The sequence below is a fragment of the Vicugna pacos genome, chromosome 4, assembly GCF_048564905.1.
Source record: "Vicugna pacos chromosome 4, VicPac4, whole genome shotgun sequence".
In the NCBI taxonomy this organism is placed as follows: domain Eukaryota; kingdom Metazoa; phylum Chordata; class Mammalia; order Artiodactyla; family Camelidae; genus Vicugna; species Vicugna pacos.
Window position 1 is genome coordinate 15805915 of NC_132990.1, and position 16586 is coordinate 15822500.

The 16586-nt window shown below is 40.2% G+C and overlaps 1 protein-coding gene and 1 long non-coding RNA gene across 8 annotated transcripts in view; one reads left to right on the forward strand and one right to left on the reverse strand.

The window, feature by feature from the left end:
- Window positions 1-16586, reverse strand: part of TEK (TEK receptor tyrosine kinase) — a 113843-nt gene that overhangs the window by 25767 nt on the left and 71490 nt on the right. For all 7 annotated transcript variants that reach the window (XM_072959284.1, XM_072959282.1, XM_072959281.1 and 4 more), the window contains 5 exons: window positions 13991-14119; window positions 11108-11259; window positions 9733-9877; window positions 4812-4973; window positions 2886-3020 (listed from right to left, as the gene is read on the reverse strand). In XM_072959284.1, the coding sequence (XP_072815385.1) occupies window positions 2886-3020; window positions 4812-4973; window positions 9733-9877; window positions 11108-11259; window positions 13991-14119 (723 nt within the window). The remainder of the gene's footprint in view (window positions 1-2885; window positions 3021-4811; window positions 4974-9732; window positions 9878-11107; window positions 11260-13990; window positions 14120-16586) is intronic.
- LOC140695989 (uncharacterized) lies at window positions 4645-6958 on the forward strand. The gene is made up of 2 exons (XR_012071889.1): window positions 4645-4847; window positions 6791-6958. It is a non-coding gene; the product is annotated as an uncharacterized lncRNA (long non-coding RNA).

Here is a 16586-nt window from a genome sequence, read left to right on the forward strand (position 1 = left end):
AAATACTCATCTTTCAGACTCAGGAGAAATGAGATAATGGAGGTGAAAATGCTTGGAAGGGGTTGGGGCTCTCAATATTTTTTCTCTTCCTCCCTTCCTTCCTTCCTTCCTTCCTTCCAAGATATCTTATCTTGTGTCAGTGGACAGTGGAGGAATCTGTATGTTTTCAATTAACTGATTAATTGAAATAATCAAATTTCAATCAATCAATACACTGATTTTTTAAAAAATTCCAGATATAAAGTATTTTCAAAATATAGAATAAGGATCCCCTACTCACACATCCTCAGTGGGGAAATTATTGCCTCTAAAGGGGCAAAAATTGGTTCTTGGAGTATGAGAAAATTTTAGATACTACAGTGGTTTAGAAAGGAGCCACAGTATATAAACAGATCTGTGATATTACAATTCATGGCAGAAAAGACATCAGGACAAAAGCTCGCTAGGAGGTGATAATTAAAAAATTAAAATAAAAAGGCTGAGAAACTTGGTTAGAGTTGAGAAGAAGGGTCTGTTTCCAGCCACCGGGAGAGGGACTCTCACCGGCCAGTTCTGACCACCCTTAGACTAGGGAGAACCAGTAGTCAGGTCCTGCCACCAGCCTGGCATTATGCTCAAGGTTTTATTGGTCTTTTCTCCATAACCTTTGCAAATGGAGAGAGGTGATGTCACCTCCTTTGCTTTTCTCTGAAGTTTAAGTTCCCAAATAAGCCACCTGGAATGGGTAGATGGGCTTACAACAGTAAAGCAATACAGAGGGCTGATGGTCTCGAGCATATACGTAAACCTTCTAAGCCTGGTACAGAGGAAGAAACCCATTAATGGTCATCCTCCTTTTTCCTTCCCTTTGGGAACACGACTTACCCTTCTCCCCTCCCTAACTGCCCTCTTTCTGCCATGGATTCAGAGTGTATTCCCTCCACTCCACTCCTGGCCTCTACCACTCAATCAACACACTCAGAAATAGTGCAGCTGCCAAATGAATTACACAAACATCAGCAAAATTCAAATGATGGGAAAAGATGAACCTTCAAGAATCCCCTTCCCACCCACCCCTGAGAACTACTTTGAAATATGCCAAGAGGCCTCTAAATACATCCTGGCTGGAACACATTCTGAGGGTTGAAGACAGCACGGTGTGAGCCTGTGAGTGTTTTATGTTCTGTTCCATAAATACTTTCCATCTGAGTCAGATTATGGCCTTCCCCTTTTGATTCAGCAGCACTGGCCTAAGACAGAATTAACTACCATTTGCCTTTTAGCAACAACCTGACAACACATCAGGAGCCCCTTGGATCACAGTCATGGAGATTCATTTATCCTCTAACTCAAAAGTCATTGCTAGTGTTATTTTTTTGTATTTTCTGCCTGGTCTGTTCCCAGGAAACCGTTTCTGACTTGTGCAATGCTTCTAAAAGCATCAGAGTAGCTCCTGAGTTTTATTTGGTTCTTTAAGGATGCTGCTGATCAGATGAACACTAGGTGGGGAGCATGGAAGGGAGTGTCTCTGTTAGGGATGCACAACCCCTGCAGGAGAGCTGGATGGTCTTTTTAGTTTCTCACTAAATCATTCCATATCCTTCTGCCTTTAGTAAACAAACAGACTAAAAGCAGGAAAACCCATCAACTGGGATAAGGACATGGTGCCTTTGGGTTCCGAGGTAGAAATAATAATTGGAGAAACGAGGATATTAAGTTTGACGATCGAGGATGGTGATGTATCCGATGGAATCTACTTTTCAATCTGTCAAATGAGGAAGTTGATATTTGTTACAATGAAATAAATGTGAATTTGAAACTAGTAAGTGCTGACCAGGAGATAGTAACAGAATGATTATACACAGAAAACACTAGACCACTAAAGAGAACTCTACAGGGATCACTGGAATGTTTCAGAGGAGGAGACCTGGGTAGCAGAAAGTTGGAGCCCGAGTTAGAATCAGGGAAATTTCCCCAATTCAAGTGCTCCTCAGCTTTACACAATAGAAAACCCATAGATACTAACACTCATCAGTCAAGAAATGCTGCTACATATATTCCTTAGAATGTGTAGACCAGCAGCATCAAGCATCACTTGGGAACTCATTAGAAGTGCAGATTCCTGAACCCCAGTTCAGGAATCTGCACTACCCCAAGCCTACTGAATCTGAAACTCTGGGGGCGGGGCCCAGAAATTCATTTTAATAAGCTGTACAGGTGATTCGGATGGACACTCGTGTTTGAGAACAGGTGATCTGGATGGACACTCGTGTTTGAGAACTCGTGTTTGTAGAAACATGGAGGTGCATACCATATGGCTCAAGGAGATAAAAGGGGCTGCCTATAGGAAACAGGATGGGGAGGTGGCGAGATAGAGCAGAGGACGGCTGCTCTTTAGGGAAAGTCTTTCATTCTATTTGATGCCTTCATTAAGTGCGTGATTCACTTTGAAAAATTAAGAAGTTACTTTTTAAAAATAAATACACTGGGATATCTGAAGTATGTGTGTGGCCAGAGCCTGGCCTGGGCCCTTAAGATGCAAACAGGAAAGTGGTGGTAAAACTCAGGAGCCAAGACTGAGTACAGTTGCTACTAAGTAAATCCCGACTCCTGAGGGAGGTTCCTGCCTTCCTGAAGGCTCATCTGCTTCCTTCTCTGTCCCGTGATTGCTGCAGACCCTCTTCCCCAGGGAGACAGGCCAGGAGTGCAGCCCAAATAAAGGGCCGGTTTGGCTCCAAGTTGCTAGCCTTCCTGTCACTTTCCCACCCATTCAAAAGCAAACTCCTTCCACCACCATCCCCACCCACCCACTCACCCACCACCACCCTTCCTGGTCTTCCTTCCTCTTTCCCCTTCCTCCCCCACCCACCCAGCTCCTGAATAAATGCCCGTTGGCTTCAACTGACCGATAGAAGCTGTCGTGAACCGCCTCACAGGTCCGGGATGCCCTTCCCCACCCTCTCCACGCCGGACCAGCTGCACGCAGAGCTCGTATTCTGTGCGAGGTTCCAAATAGTTGAGGGTCACAATCTCATTTGTCACTGAGAAGAGGGAGAGTCCAGGAAACTTTTAAGTTGGAAATCTTGTACATTCTTTAAACAGGAATGTTGTCATTGTGTTGTAAACTAATGTCTGTTTTTTTAAAATACAGTGTCTGAGTGAAACAGAGATGCAATTCCATCATCAGGGTCTCAGTGTTCCTAATCTAAGAAAAATAAGGCTTTTTAATATAAATAATTCTGTGCCCCTTATATATTTCTACTCTAGTGTTTTTGTCTTTTTATTTGCAGAGTAAAACCGAACAGATCTTCAACTATATGGAATACCAATCAGATTTACAGGAAAAAACTCAATTAGAATAATACAAAAAAATTTAACTTCTAACGTTTTCAAGTACATACAGTGAGTGCAATCAAGAGAAGAGACTCTTTGAGGGCTTGCTTACAATGAGCAGACAACAAATCTGTAACGGTCATGTCATAATAAATGAAGGGTTCTGAAGCATTAGAAAACAGATCCCATAAACTAATGGCATAGGCTTCTTTTCCCCTTAGCTATCTGCTTTTGCCAGGTTCTGTTTCTCCATGGTTATTACAAAGGTAGAGTTTTGCCTTACCATCTGATAAATTTCCAGTTGGTAAGAAAAAATATCAGATTGTGTTTAAGAGTTCCTAGAAGACCATTTGGTGGGTGTCCACAGAGATAATGAATTATTACCAAGGTAAGAAAAAACAAAAAAGCTTCTTTTAAATAAGACCTAGCCACTGATGTTGGAAACAGTTGTCCAGCAAATCAGCCTGGGATTCTGAATTTTGGCTGAGCCTTCAATAGAATGTGAAGAGCTCATTTATAATACCATGCCTTTATTCAATGTACCCAGGTCAACTAGTGTTATTAAACCCCAAACCCTCCTTTTCTTCTTTTTTTGTACCTTCCTTGATAAACTACATCTCATGGGTTGAGGGCCCTTTTTTAGGAAATCACAGGCATAGTGAGACTGAAGTATTCATAGAGGGATGCATGCTCCCGACAAGTGTGACAGTGGCAGGTCTCACTACAAGATGGTGTGATTAAAGATTAAAACAGGATGGTCAACTGATTGATCATGCTCAGTTTCTTTTTTTTTTTTTTATGATTTTATATCATCATGCAACAAAGAGAATTGTAATTTGTGTCTCAAAATAAATTTAACTAACAAATAAATTTAAGTGCTTTCATGAACTTTTGACATTTTATCACATTTGGGTTTTTTCTTTCAAAAAGTTAGGGGAGGGGCACATCAATCTCTTCATCCAGATCCCCTCTTCCCCCTGTCCCAGTTCAGTCTGTCACAGCCCAAACTTTCAGGTCCAAATTCTCAAAATCTCTGAGTTAGGAGCCTGCAGGCAGGACAAGACTCAAGTGAGAAAAAGGATAAACAACTCAATACAGCAGTAGCAATCACCCCTCAGATGTAAGCAGATGAAGTCACAGCCTTTCTTTCTAGCAGAACCTGGACTTTCCTGTTACCACATTCATGGCATAAACATGTACCTTTCACCATGACCAAGCAAGATAGAGTAACAATGGGACTGGCAATCCAGAGGAAAATATTGATGTAATAGTAACTCCTGACATAGGCTGGTTTTGTGTCCCACAGTACACCATGACTTTCAGAAATGTAGCCCCGGAACTCAGAGGACCCCTGCACTCTACTGAATTCTCTGAAATGGAATCCTGCTGCAGCCCCAACAGAGAGGGCTGAGGACAGGAGAGAGGAGTTCTATATTTGGGGAAAATTTATTTTCCTGCCATATCTCCTCCAGCTGGAGCCTTTCCTTTCCAAACCTTACCTTGAATATGTCGCCAAGCTTCGTAATGATTGACAGGTTTGTAGAGAAGCTTCTTGGATTTGATTGGCCCATCCCCAAAGTAAGGCTCAGAGCTGATGTTGATGACGGCAAAGTTATGTCCAGTGTCGATCACATTGGGGGCATACAAGGGCTTTGGAAGAACTAAATAAAATGTCAAGAACAGATCAGTCCTCACACTTTGGGGCTTTACAGTTGTTCTTAGATGGGGTAGAGGATGGGTGTCTTCACATTTCCAACAAAGCCCTCTTCGAGTTCCCTGCTCAGAGTCAATGCAGTTACATGCTCTGTGATCCCCTGGCTTTGCTCTTGACTCTCCAACCCATTATCCACAAAGTGCTTTCTTACAACATGAGAACTCTGCTCAAGACCTTTCAATAGGTTCCCATTACATTTAGAATAAAATACAAAATTCATACCATGACCTGCTAGGAATACACGACAGAGCCCCTGCCTCCTCTTCCACCTCCTCTTCTCTTCGCCCAATACCCTTCAGTCCCAGTGATCTTTCGGTTCACTCAACTAACAATGCATCAAGCTGCTTTCTGTCTCGGGTTTTTTGTAGATGCTGTTCTCCTGCAAGGCATGCTCTGGACCTCCCACTATTCTGCAGCTGACTCTTACTCATCATTTAACTCAGCTCTGATGTGACTGCCTCACAGGCGCTATCCAAGAACCTTGGTTAGGCTTGCGTCACACACTTTCACTGAACTGTTTCCTTCACTGCAATTTTCAGAATGTATTATTCTTCTTGATTTTGTGTGATTATTTAATATCAGGCTTCCCACTAGGCCACCAGACTTTGTCTCTTTCTCTGCTTAGAGTAACATAAAATTATTATCTGATAGCTCTGGAGATCAGAAGTCAGATATGGGTTTCATTGGACAAAGATCAATGTGTTAACAGGGCTGTGTTCATTTCTGGAGGCTCTAGGGGAGAACCTGTTTCCTTCTTTCCAGATTCTAAAAAACACTTGCATTCCTTGACTCATGGCCCCTTCCTCCATCTTCAAAAACAACAAAGTCACGTCTCTCTGATCCTTCTTCTTTCATTGTGATATCTCTTTCTGACTAGAGCTTTTAAAGACTCATGAGATTAGAGTGGGTCCACCTGGATAATCCAGAATAATCTCCCCAACTAAAAGACCATGTATGCTCAAGGGGACTGAAATACCACTCCCAATGAGGTGAAAATTGGTTCTTGGAGAATGAAAAAAATCTTAGACATTTCAATATCTATGGCCTTCCTAAGGGCCACAATATGTAAACAAATTTACAGTATGTCCATATTAAGCAAGTTCTGATTTGAAAGGAAAGGACATCTTGTCAGACTCTCAGGGCCCCCATTAACTCAACTGTCAAAGTAGCCCCGGTACTTGCTTTGAGACTTAATGAACTCCCATGAACCACGGGTCTCCCAGATTCCTGTGCTCATGGGGCATCGAGAACACTTATGGGAATGAGGTGGCCACAAAAGGAGGCAGACACACAGGTTGATTCTATCTCTTCAGCTCATGCACACACTCCATTGTGTCACTGGACTTCACTTACAAAGTTCAAAGATAAAATTTCAAGTTGTATCATGACAACAGAACCTTAAACCAAGTGCTGGACCCTGTGTGGTCAGGTCACATGCCCATGAAGCCAGCCCTGCCCTTCACTTTTGCTGTGTTAGAGGAGAGTTGCTGGGTCCAGCCCACACTCACAGGGAAGGGATTACACAAGGCATGAGTTCCAGAAGGCAGCGGCCATTAAGGGCCATGTTAGATGCTTCCTACCTCATTCAACATCATTTTTCTCTTTTGGCTTGTTCCTTTCTCCCTTGCACTCTATAAACAATAACAGTATTTGGAGGGAGGGTCTTTAAAGAGGTAATTTAGTTATAATCAGGTCTACAGTCATTCCTAATCCAATATGACTGTTGTTCTTATAAGAAGATTAAATTGGGATATACACACACAGAGGGAAGACCACATGAAGATACAGGGAGAAGATGGCAATCTACAGCCAAGGAGCAAGGCCTCAGAAGAATCTAACTCTGCCAACACCTTGATCTCAGACCAAGATGAGATTACTTTGATCATCTAGCCTCCAGAATGTCAAGAAAATAAATTTCTGTTGTTTAAGCCACCCAGTCTATGGTACTTTGCTACAGCAGACCTCCCAAACCATTACATATGAATATAACACAATTTTTAAAGTTCTTTTTAATGTTGATGGCTATTTGGGGTATTAGAAATAAAACTGCTTTGAACATTACTGAAGGTTTTTATTTTTTTAAAACATAGGTACTCATTTCTTCTGAGTGTAAAACCTAGGTGTAGAATTACTACATCACAGGGTAGGTGTATGCTTAGCTTTAGTATATATTGCTAGTTTTCCAAAGTGGTTGTACCAATTTGTACTCTGGTAATAAAGTCTAGTACAGTCAGGCTTCTGTGTGCAGGATCTGCATCTGCAGGTTCAACCAAGGGCAGATGGAAAATACTCAGGAAACAAAAATTCCAGTAAGTTCTAAAAACAATACTTGAATTTGCCATGTGCCAGCAACTATTTACGTAGTATTTACATTGTATTTACAACTGTATACATAGCATTTACATTGTATTAGGTGTTAAAATAGTCTCTCCTTATCTGCAAGGGATATATTCCAAGACTCCAGTGAATGCCTCAAACTGCAAACAGTACCAAATCTTACAGGTACTGTGTTTTTCCCTATACTTAACATATCTATGATAAAGTTAACTTGTAAATTGGCACCATAAGAGAATAACTGAATTGCCAGCCTCACTCCTGTTGTCCTTTGGGGCCATTATTAAGTAAAATAAAGGTTACTTGAGGGTAAAAGCACTATGATTTCATAATAGGGGATATGATAACCAAGACAGCTACTAAGTAACTGGATACACTGGGCAAAGAGAGGATTCATGTCCCTAGCAACCCTAGCAAGATGGAGTAAATAGCGTGAGACTTCATCAGGCTACTCAGAACAGCACACAATTTAAAATTTGTGAATTGTTTACTTCTGGAATTTTCCATGTAACATTTTTGGGACGCAGTTGACCGTGGGTAACTGAAACCAATGGAAAGTGAAACCATAGATAAGAGGGGACCAGTGTATAATTAATCTAGAGTTGATTTAAAGTCTACAGGAAGATGTACATGGGTTGTACACAAGTACTATGCCATTTTCTATAAGGCACTTGATACACAGATTTTGGTATCCAAGGGGGTCCTAGAAACAACAACTCACAGGTACCGAAGGATATCTATATCTATTTTTTTTAATGCTATGATTAAAGACACTGCTTAATTTATTTGATGGCTACTTCCATTTTATGGATATCAGTCAATTTGACAGTGGAGAGACACCAGCAACTTAGAACTAGAGATGCTTCTATGCTGATGATTCATGCTGTGCCTTTCATTTAAAAAATAAAAATTAGAATCCGTGACTCTCCTGAATCTTAGCAACAGGATTTGTTTTTTACTTATTACTACATATTTTCCATGGGCAACAAACATTCCAAGAAGCTTAAAAATAACATAATTTGTCTTGTCTGCATATCATTTCCTTTCTTCCAAGAATATGCATGATGTGAGAAATTATTCTAATCATGTTAATTTTCTACTGAATAAAGTAGATCTGGGCTTTTCCAGTAATCCAAAAAATATTACAGATTCTAAAGTGGTTTCTATGGGTTCTCAGAGCAGAGAATTCAAATCTATAAGGCTGTTACTTACACTACTATTGTTATTGGCCTTTTAAAAGAAGATTATGTGGTGGGTGTTCACATTCAGTTCAGGTATAGAATTTATCTCTGGGATCACCCAAAGATTCCCAATCAAGTAATGAAATAGCTAAACTCAAATCAGCCTCAGTTATCTTGCTGCCTTATCTGTAACACATGAGACTCAGAAAACACAATCATCTAGAAAAGATGATGCAGATTTTGGAGTCAAGAGACCAGGTTCAAAACTAAGATTTGCTGTTCATCAGATGTGCTACCTTAGGTGAGTTACCTAAACCTTCTGAATCTGTTTCCTGACTGATAAAGCAGGGATAACAATACCTATTGCCCATGGTCCTTATAAAAATTAAATAAGACCAATGAAGTATGTGGAGCACATAGCCCAGTGCCTTTCTAGAATATATACCACAGAGTTTTTAGGTGTTTTTGTCTAAATGGATTAAAAGAACTTCCAAATTTAAAATTCCTTATTGTATCTCTGTGCACCAACCAAGCTAACTTGGATTCACCTCCACTTTATTTCTTCCCCCTAAGCCTCAAAGGGTACACACGTCCACTTAGGTTACTTTTGAATTTTGAAATACTAATTCATAACAGGAAGAATACTCAGAACTCTGAATATGGGATTAAATCATTCATGTTCATTGTATAGCAGAGCCTGGGCTTCATATTAAATGAGTTGTCCTCAAAATAGAGATTCTCCAAATTATTCTCTACTGGGAAAAGAAAGCCACAACAATGATGACGTTAAACTCTTCATGAGATACAATCACTACCAGACATGTTGTGCCAGATATAATTCCAATATTTAACAAGTTTTCACAATAACCTTGAGTGGTAGATAAACTAAGCTTTATTTACAAATAAGGAAAGGTTCAGAGAGGCTAAATTCATTTGCTCAGGGCCACACCCAAGGTTACTAGCTGTTAGGGATAAAAGTCAAACCCAGTGGTATGTGATTGCAAAGGTATATACTTTATCCCTCCTTTCCATGTTAATGCACATAATTTTTTTTTAAGGCTTAGTATCCTGGAGAATATCCAAAAGGCATTTTAGTGGTCAGATAGCATTTCTACCTAGGAGCAGCACCCAGGGATACATAAACAAACCGCCATCAAGGATACAGCTCTTCCCCTGGAAAATGGAGCCTACCTTTAACAGAAATGTTGAAAGGCTTTTCCACCATCCCAGCCACTGTGTTCACACTGCAGACCCAGACTCCTGAGTCAGGGGGCAGGATCCGGTGGATAGTGAAGGTGGCCACCGAGAGATGACCCGTGTGATTAAAGTCTTCTGGCTAGAAAGGTCAAATACAAAAAAAAAAAAAAAAAAAGCTTCTAGAGAGGTATAAACACAAAGGTCCATAACACTGACCCCATCTCTCTGTTAAATAAGAAGTTTTCTAGGAGAGATTAAGAAGCTCAGTGCAATTCTTGTATAAGCACTGGCTTAATTCCAAGGCTATTGTAGTAGCCCTGAGAGTTTATGTTGGATTGACGCCCTTGCAGATCCTGCTGTTGTATTTGTGTGTTTGGAAGTGTGGGGTAAACACTTATGAGCATAAAGTCTAATTCCTTCTCAACTGCTTCTGGTAACATTTGTTCCTCTCTTGTCTGAAACCAGCGATGGCTGGGTGACAAAACAGAATGGCTTCCTAAAGTGTTTGAGGGACTGCTGCGTATGGGATCTTGGAAAAAGCCAGGGCTCTGAAGACTCCTGGACCTGAGTTCACATCCCAGCTCTGCTACTTTTGTCTAATTCCGTTGTTACTTAACTTCACCCAGGCAGTTTCTACTTCTGCAAAAAGGGGGTGGGGGAAGGTTAAGTAAGTTGTGCACAGATGGTAGCCCTCACTGGATGGTAGCTGTTACTTCCACTAACTCATGGAAAGGCCAACAAGATTTTGGAAGCTGTGAGTTGGCTTCTACTACCTAGCGGATTGTTTAAATAGAATCAGGAACATCTGATATGTGAACATTTGACATATCCTGCCCCCAAGAGGTCACTTGGATCTACCTTCTGGTCAAGTGGATTTTCAATCATCTTTGAGAGAAAAACAAGACAACTATTTAAAAGTCTTTAGATCAGAAAATACATCAATTTCCTGAGGATCACTTGTGACACAGAAATTTGAGGTGGTTGCTATTTCTGCTGCATTTGTTGTTGGGAGAGAGGAGGGAAATATATTGGAAAAGTAGCTTAGTCCTTTCCATCAAAGAAGAGTGCTGTGATAGCACCCTAACCCATGGTAAGCATCAGCAATGAGGACAAAGTGCAGGGGCGAGAGATCCAAGGTAGGTGTTCAGACCTAAGGGATTCTGTGGATCATGGTTTATGAGTTGGAGATGTGGGATCAGGTGTATCTAGAGTCAAATGGATTATGCTGAACACTTTTCTTTTTGTCAAAGCTAACAACACCCTAGCTTAGGAGGATGCAAGGCCTGAATGGAATCCAGCCTGTGGTGGGGTGATTGCTACACTGAGAGCATCTGGGGTGTCAGGAGGGCAGATTAAGAATAACTCTTACATGGAGCACTGTTCCGTCCGGCTTCACCAGGGTCATTTCTTCATTAGCAGGTAGCGGCCAGCCAGATGCTTTGCAGATGGGGTTAAATTTACCACTGTTTACTTCTATGTGATCTGGCAAATCCTCTATCTTTGGGGTCATCCTTGGCAAGCCTAAATGAAGGAAGCAACACTGTGAAATCTAATCCTTAACACAGCAGAAACAGAAATAATAAAAGTAGCTACCATTTAGCAAGTCATACACTGGGGAAAAGCTTGGCAAATATTATATTGCTTTATCATCCCATCATAAACTTGTGGGGTGGGTGCTGTTGTGGTTCCCATTTTACAGATTTGGAGGCTGAGGCTCAGAGTCCAGATTCATGCTCAGATCTTTAAAAATCCAGAATCCACACTCTTCACCAAAATGGTGTATTTTCTCAGTGGACCTAGGAAGTACAGTCTCAGTATGGAAATGACCATCACTACCACATCCCTGCAGGCTCTACTGTTCAGTCCCTCTCTTGCTTCTTGTGAGAATTTTTACAAGAACAAAAGCAAAAACTGAAACTAAAGACTAGTTCTTCTTCCACCCTGTAAGCCCCCTGATCAACAGTGTCATCATCAGTTCTGTTATATGAGATGTCTCATTGATTGGGAAGTCTGCAAGTGGCAGACAATGAATAATATTCACACTTGTATCCAAGAAGTAAAAACGAATAAAACTCCCTAAATCAATCTCTAGTCAACAACCAAGTCAAAAACATTGCTGCCAATATGGAAAGAAAAAAAAAAAGTCTCGAGTATTAACAAAGTTATCAGGATTCCTTGCCTGATACACGCATAGTGGAGAATGAATAATCCTGAAATACAACCATTTTATTCTGAACTGTAGGGTCGTAAGAGAATTTTGGACCATTTATAACTAAATGTAAGGCATGACTTACATTTAGTAAAGAATGTAGGAAATGGAGATGCCCTTAAAACATTTCAGTGAAACATACTGGAAAAGTGGCTTAGTCCCTTCCAGCAAAGAACAGCAGTCACTTATGTGCAGTTCCCTATCAGTGGTGGGAGGTGGGGTCGACATAAACACCTCAACATTGGTATTTTATATTGATATCCTATTTCTCAGGCCTGGGGTGAAACAGGTAAAGTGTAAGAGACAGGAAGGAAAAAAGTCTAATAACCACAGAGGTAATTCCTGGATATATCTGCAGACTTGGAGAGACCACGATTAGAAAATTTGCCAAATTGATCAGCCCAAATAATTCTTCGAAGTTGCTTTGATACCTTCAAACCATGTCTTTCCTTCACTGTCCCCTTGAATTTTCTGCAGTTGAATGGAGGTGGAGGTGGATGTACAGGTGGAGGGTGGGAGAGCGTGTTAGGGAATAGGGGCTGCTCCCTGAAAGCCCAGGGTTGGGGAGGTGGTCAGGGTCTAAGTCTGAGATTCTCACATCTTTTGCAACATCAGCTTTAGAACAGAGAGGAAGAATTGGAATAGAAAATTCAAATCCTTAAGCTTGTTAGCTGCCCAGTTTGAATCCAACTTCTGTTAGCCCCACAATGTTTCTTTCCCTTCCTAGACCCTCCCAGATTCCCACCCTGAAGCAAAGCCCAAACACTGGGGAGGAAGAGAAAGTGAAAGCTGACAAACTCAAGTCTTTGACAAAACAAATGTTGGTTATTTCCCCTGCTCCCCCATATTTGTTTCAGTTTTTCAAACTCACAGAGAAAAACTCAATGTCTTACCACTCTGCATATAGATTTCAGAGTAGATACCACTGATCATATGCAATTTATCCTTGATTGATTGAAAAATTAATGTATGTTTATTATTTTTAATTTTGAAAGTACATGAAAATATGCTGCTTTTCATTTAAAAAAAGTATATTTGGGGGCAGGGATTAGCCAAATTTCTTTAAAGACTAGATATTAAGTATTTTCAGTTTTGAAGCCATGTGTTCTCTGTGGTAACTACTCAACCCTGTTGTTATAGTGTAAAAGCAGCCACACACAATATATTGTAAACAAATGGGCATGGCTGTGTTCCAATACATTTTTTTATAACAACAGATGGTGGGGCAATAAAAAGGAATGAGATATAGTACTGATAGGTGTTACAAAAAAGATAACCTCCAAAACAATATGGTAAGTGAAAAAAGCCAGCCATGAAAGACTATATATTATATGATCCCATTTATAGAATAGGAAAGGACAAGACTAAATAAATCTGTACAGACAGAAAGTAAATTAATAGTCTGGGAGGAGGGGAGAATGAGAGTTACTACTAATAGGCACATAATTTCTTTTGGTAAAATGAAAATATTCTAAAATTAGATTATGGTGATGGTTGCACAACTCTGTAAAGCACTGAATTGTGTATTTTAAAGGGATAAACTTCATGGTATGAAAATTCTCTCATTAAAACTGTTTTTTAAAAAAGATAGGCCAGATTTGATTTGTTTGTCAGATTTGCTGACCTCTGCTCTATGCTAATTCTGAACTGGAATTATTTACGATTTTATTTTGAGAATATTTTTTCTTTTTCTTTCTCTGCATCTTTCTTTTCAATGTAATTCTTTCCCTGTTGTGCATATCCAGGGAAAAGGCTGGTCCTAGAGAAGGAAGCAGAAGAGGTAGACAGAGCTCTCAGCTGGCCAGTTACCACTTACTGTGCTACAAAGAGCACAGATTTATTCCTAGTGGAAGGGCCAGTGGGAGAGCCCATAGAAAAGAATCAGAAAGCTGTCCTTTAGAACTTGGGATACATTCTTCCCTACCTCCGGATGGAAGGAGAAGGAATTTGAGAATCTTGGGCTATTGGGGCAAGAATTATGCCAGAAAAGCTTGGTTCAGACATGCTGAACATGGTCCTGACTACAGTGTTACCTTGCTTTACCTTCTTTCTCACACTGGACTCCTTGGCGTCCTGGAGAGCAGAGGCATCCTTGGAACCGATCACACATCTCCCCATTGGTGCACCTGCACCTAAGCTTACAGTCTGGCCCATAAAAACCAGGCTGGCATGCTGTAACAAAAGCAACAAAACACAGTGTTAATATAGGGGAAGGATGAAAACTCAGGCTATAGGTGGCTACGTTTATTTTCCTCTTCGAGCTATCAACCTTGTTGATTCATATAAGGTAGTGTATGGTTTATCTGCATTATTTATCTGAATTACCTGGAAATTAAAGGATTGGGGAATTCTGCTTCCAGGAGAGCTAAATAAGGTCCTATCAGGCCACTCTTCTCAGAAATAACAACTCTGTTTTAAAAACAACTACCTGAAAACACTGAAGAGAGATGGGGACCGACCAGGCAGGTACCAAGAAGAACTGAAATTTGGAAAAGGGGAAACAGTGTGCTTTCTATTTTTCAGCTTTTAGTCTAATGGTTGAGTACAGTTGACGCTCTGTGGGGAAGCTAAAACTCCAAAGTAAACCTGACCCTGAAGAACTGGAGGACAGAGTCAGGGCAACTACAGCCACTGGAAAGTGAGAGGGAAAATCTAGAAAGGGAAAACAAGAAAGAGGCAGTCCTAAATCTTTGGCTGGCCTCTGAACTACACATATTAAGTGCAGACTCAAAGCAGCCCAGCTACGGATAAAAGGAATGAACTGAGTTTGAGTTGATGCCTAAGAGTCCGAGTTTGCAGTTTGAGTCACACCAAGTTGATTGCCTCATAGAATATAACAAAACAAAGCCAACATTCCTCAAAGGAATATATCATATTTCAAAGTCTCCTCAATGTAATATCCACAATGTTCAAAATACAATCAACATAAAAGAAATGGAGAATTCTGACCCATTTTCAAGAGAAAAGAAAATCAACAGAGACCAACCTCGACCCAGATATTGGAAATTGCAACTGTAAGAATTATGCTCAGTGAAGTAAAGGGAAATATGCTCACAACAAATGAAACAATGAGAAATCTCAGCAGAGAAATATAAACTATAAAAAATAACCAAAAAGACATTCTAGAACTGATTAACACAGTATTTGAAATAAAGATATCACTTATTGACTTAGCAACAGAAAGAAAATGGTAGAAGAGTCAATTAACTTAAAGACAGATCACTAGATACCCAGTTTAAAGAACTTAGATAGGAAAAAAGTTAGAATAAAATTATTAGCGCCTCAGGGACCTAAGGGACAGTATCAAAGGGTCTAATACACATGTAATTGGAGGTCCAAGAAAGGAGTCTGGGAGAATACTAAAATATTTCAGTTTTAGTGATTTCTTGAGCCAGGCATGGGCTAGGATGAGTTAATAAGTGTATTCTTATAAGCCTGGGTCTATATTCACTAGGAAGGTGATGAAGCTTATGTTCTAGACTCCTCACGTACATGCCTTCCTTCTGGGCCCTAGCAAAGTGTTCACATTTGCACATGTTTTTTAAATTTACATATGATTTTTAACATATTCTTTCTCTAAAGAGGAAGTGGATCTGCACCTACTTGGAAGCACCTTTTACTTTAAGGTGTACATTTTTGAGACCACATGAGATTCATTCACTGCTATGGTTCCTTTAATGTTCCACGGACGCAGATATAGCATTTAGACAAACTGAGGGAGGTTTTACAGGTAGCTGAAGCTTACTTTTGTGTAACTCTCCTCTTTGCCCTCTTACTCCAAGCTCCTAGAGCTAAGCTTTCCAGTATGGTAGCTGCTAGCCATGGATGGCTACTGAGCACTTAAAATGTAGCTAGTCCAAACTGAGATTTCACAGCTTAGTATGACAAAAGGAATGTAAAACATCTCATTAATGCTTTTTTTCCATTGATTACATGTTGAAATGATAATATTTTTGATATGTTGGGTTAACTGAAATATTAAAATTATTTCACCTGCTTCTTTTACTTTTTTAGGGTGGCTACTAGAAAATTTTAAATTACACATGTGGCTTGTTTTTATTTCTAATGAACTTCTCTGCCCTAGAGCATTGTTATTAAGTTGCTAGGGACTTCATAACAACTTCCAACAGTGCCAGATATGGAAAAAGTTGACTTTGTGAGGTAAATACTGAAACGCTTTTGCACTCTGGCTAATTCACCGCAGTAGCATTCGTTAGGGAAGGTCTAGCATATTTGGCCACAGGTTCATGTTAAGCTACTGTGTGATAGTCAATGTGAAATGCATACTAGAAAGTAGATGGGAAACATATACCTCTGAGCCTCATCAAATGGGAGTGTATTTTAGAAAAGGCAGAAGGAATCTTTGAGTAGGTGAAGTTAGTACAGCTTGAGAAAGGTCCATGGAAGGTAGGATCTTAACTTCCTCAATTTTCAAATCCCAGATCCTGCCTGGATCTGACCTAAAAGGACCAATATTTTGGATGCACTGAAAACAAAACAAAACAAAAAACCAAAACACAAATCTATGGCTTTCCAACTTCAAGTGTGGTCTGAAAACCAACATCATCAGCACCACCTGGGAGCCTGAAATGTAGACCCTCAGGTTCCAGTCCAGACCTATTAAATCAGAATCTGCATT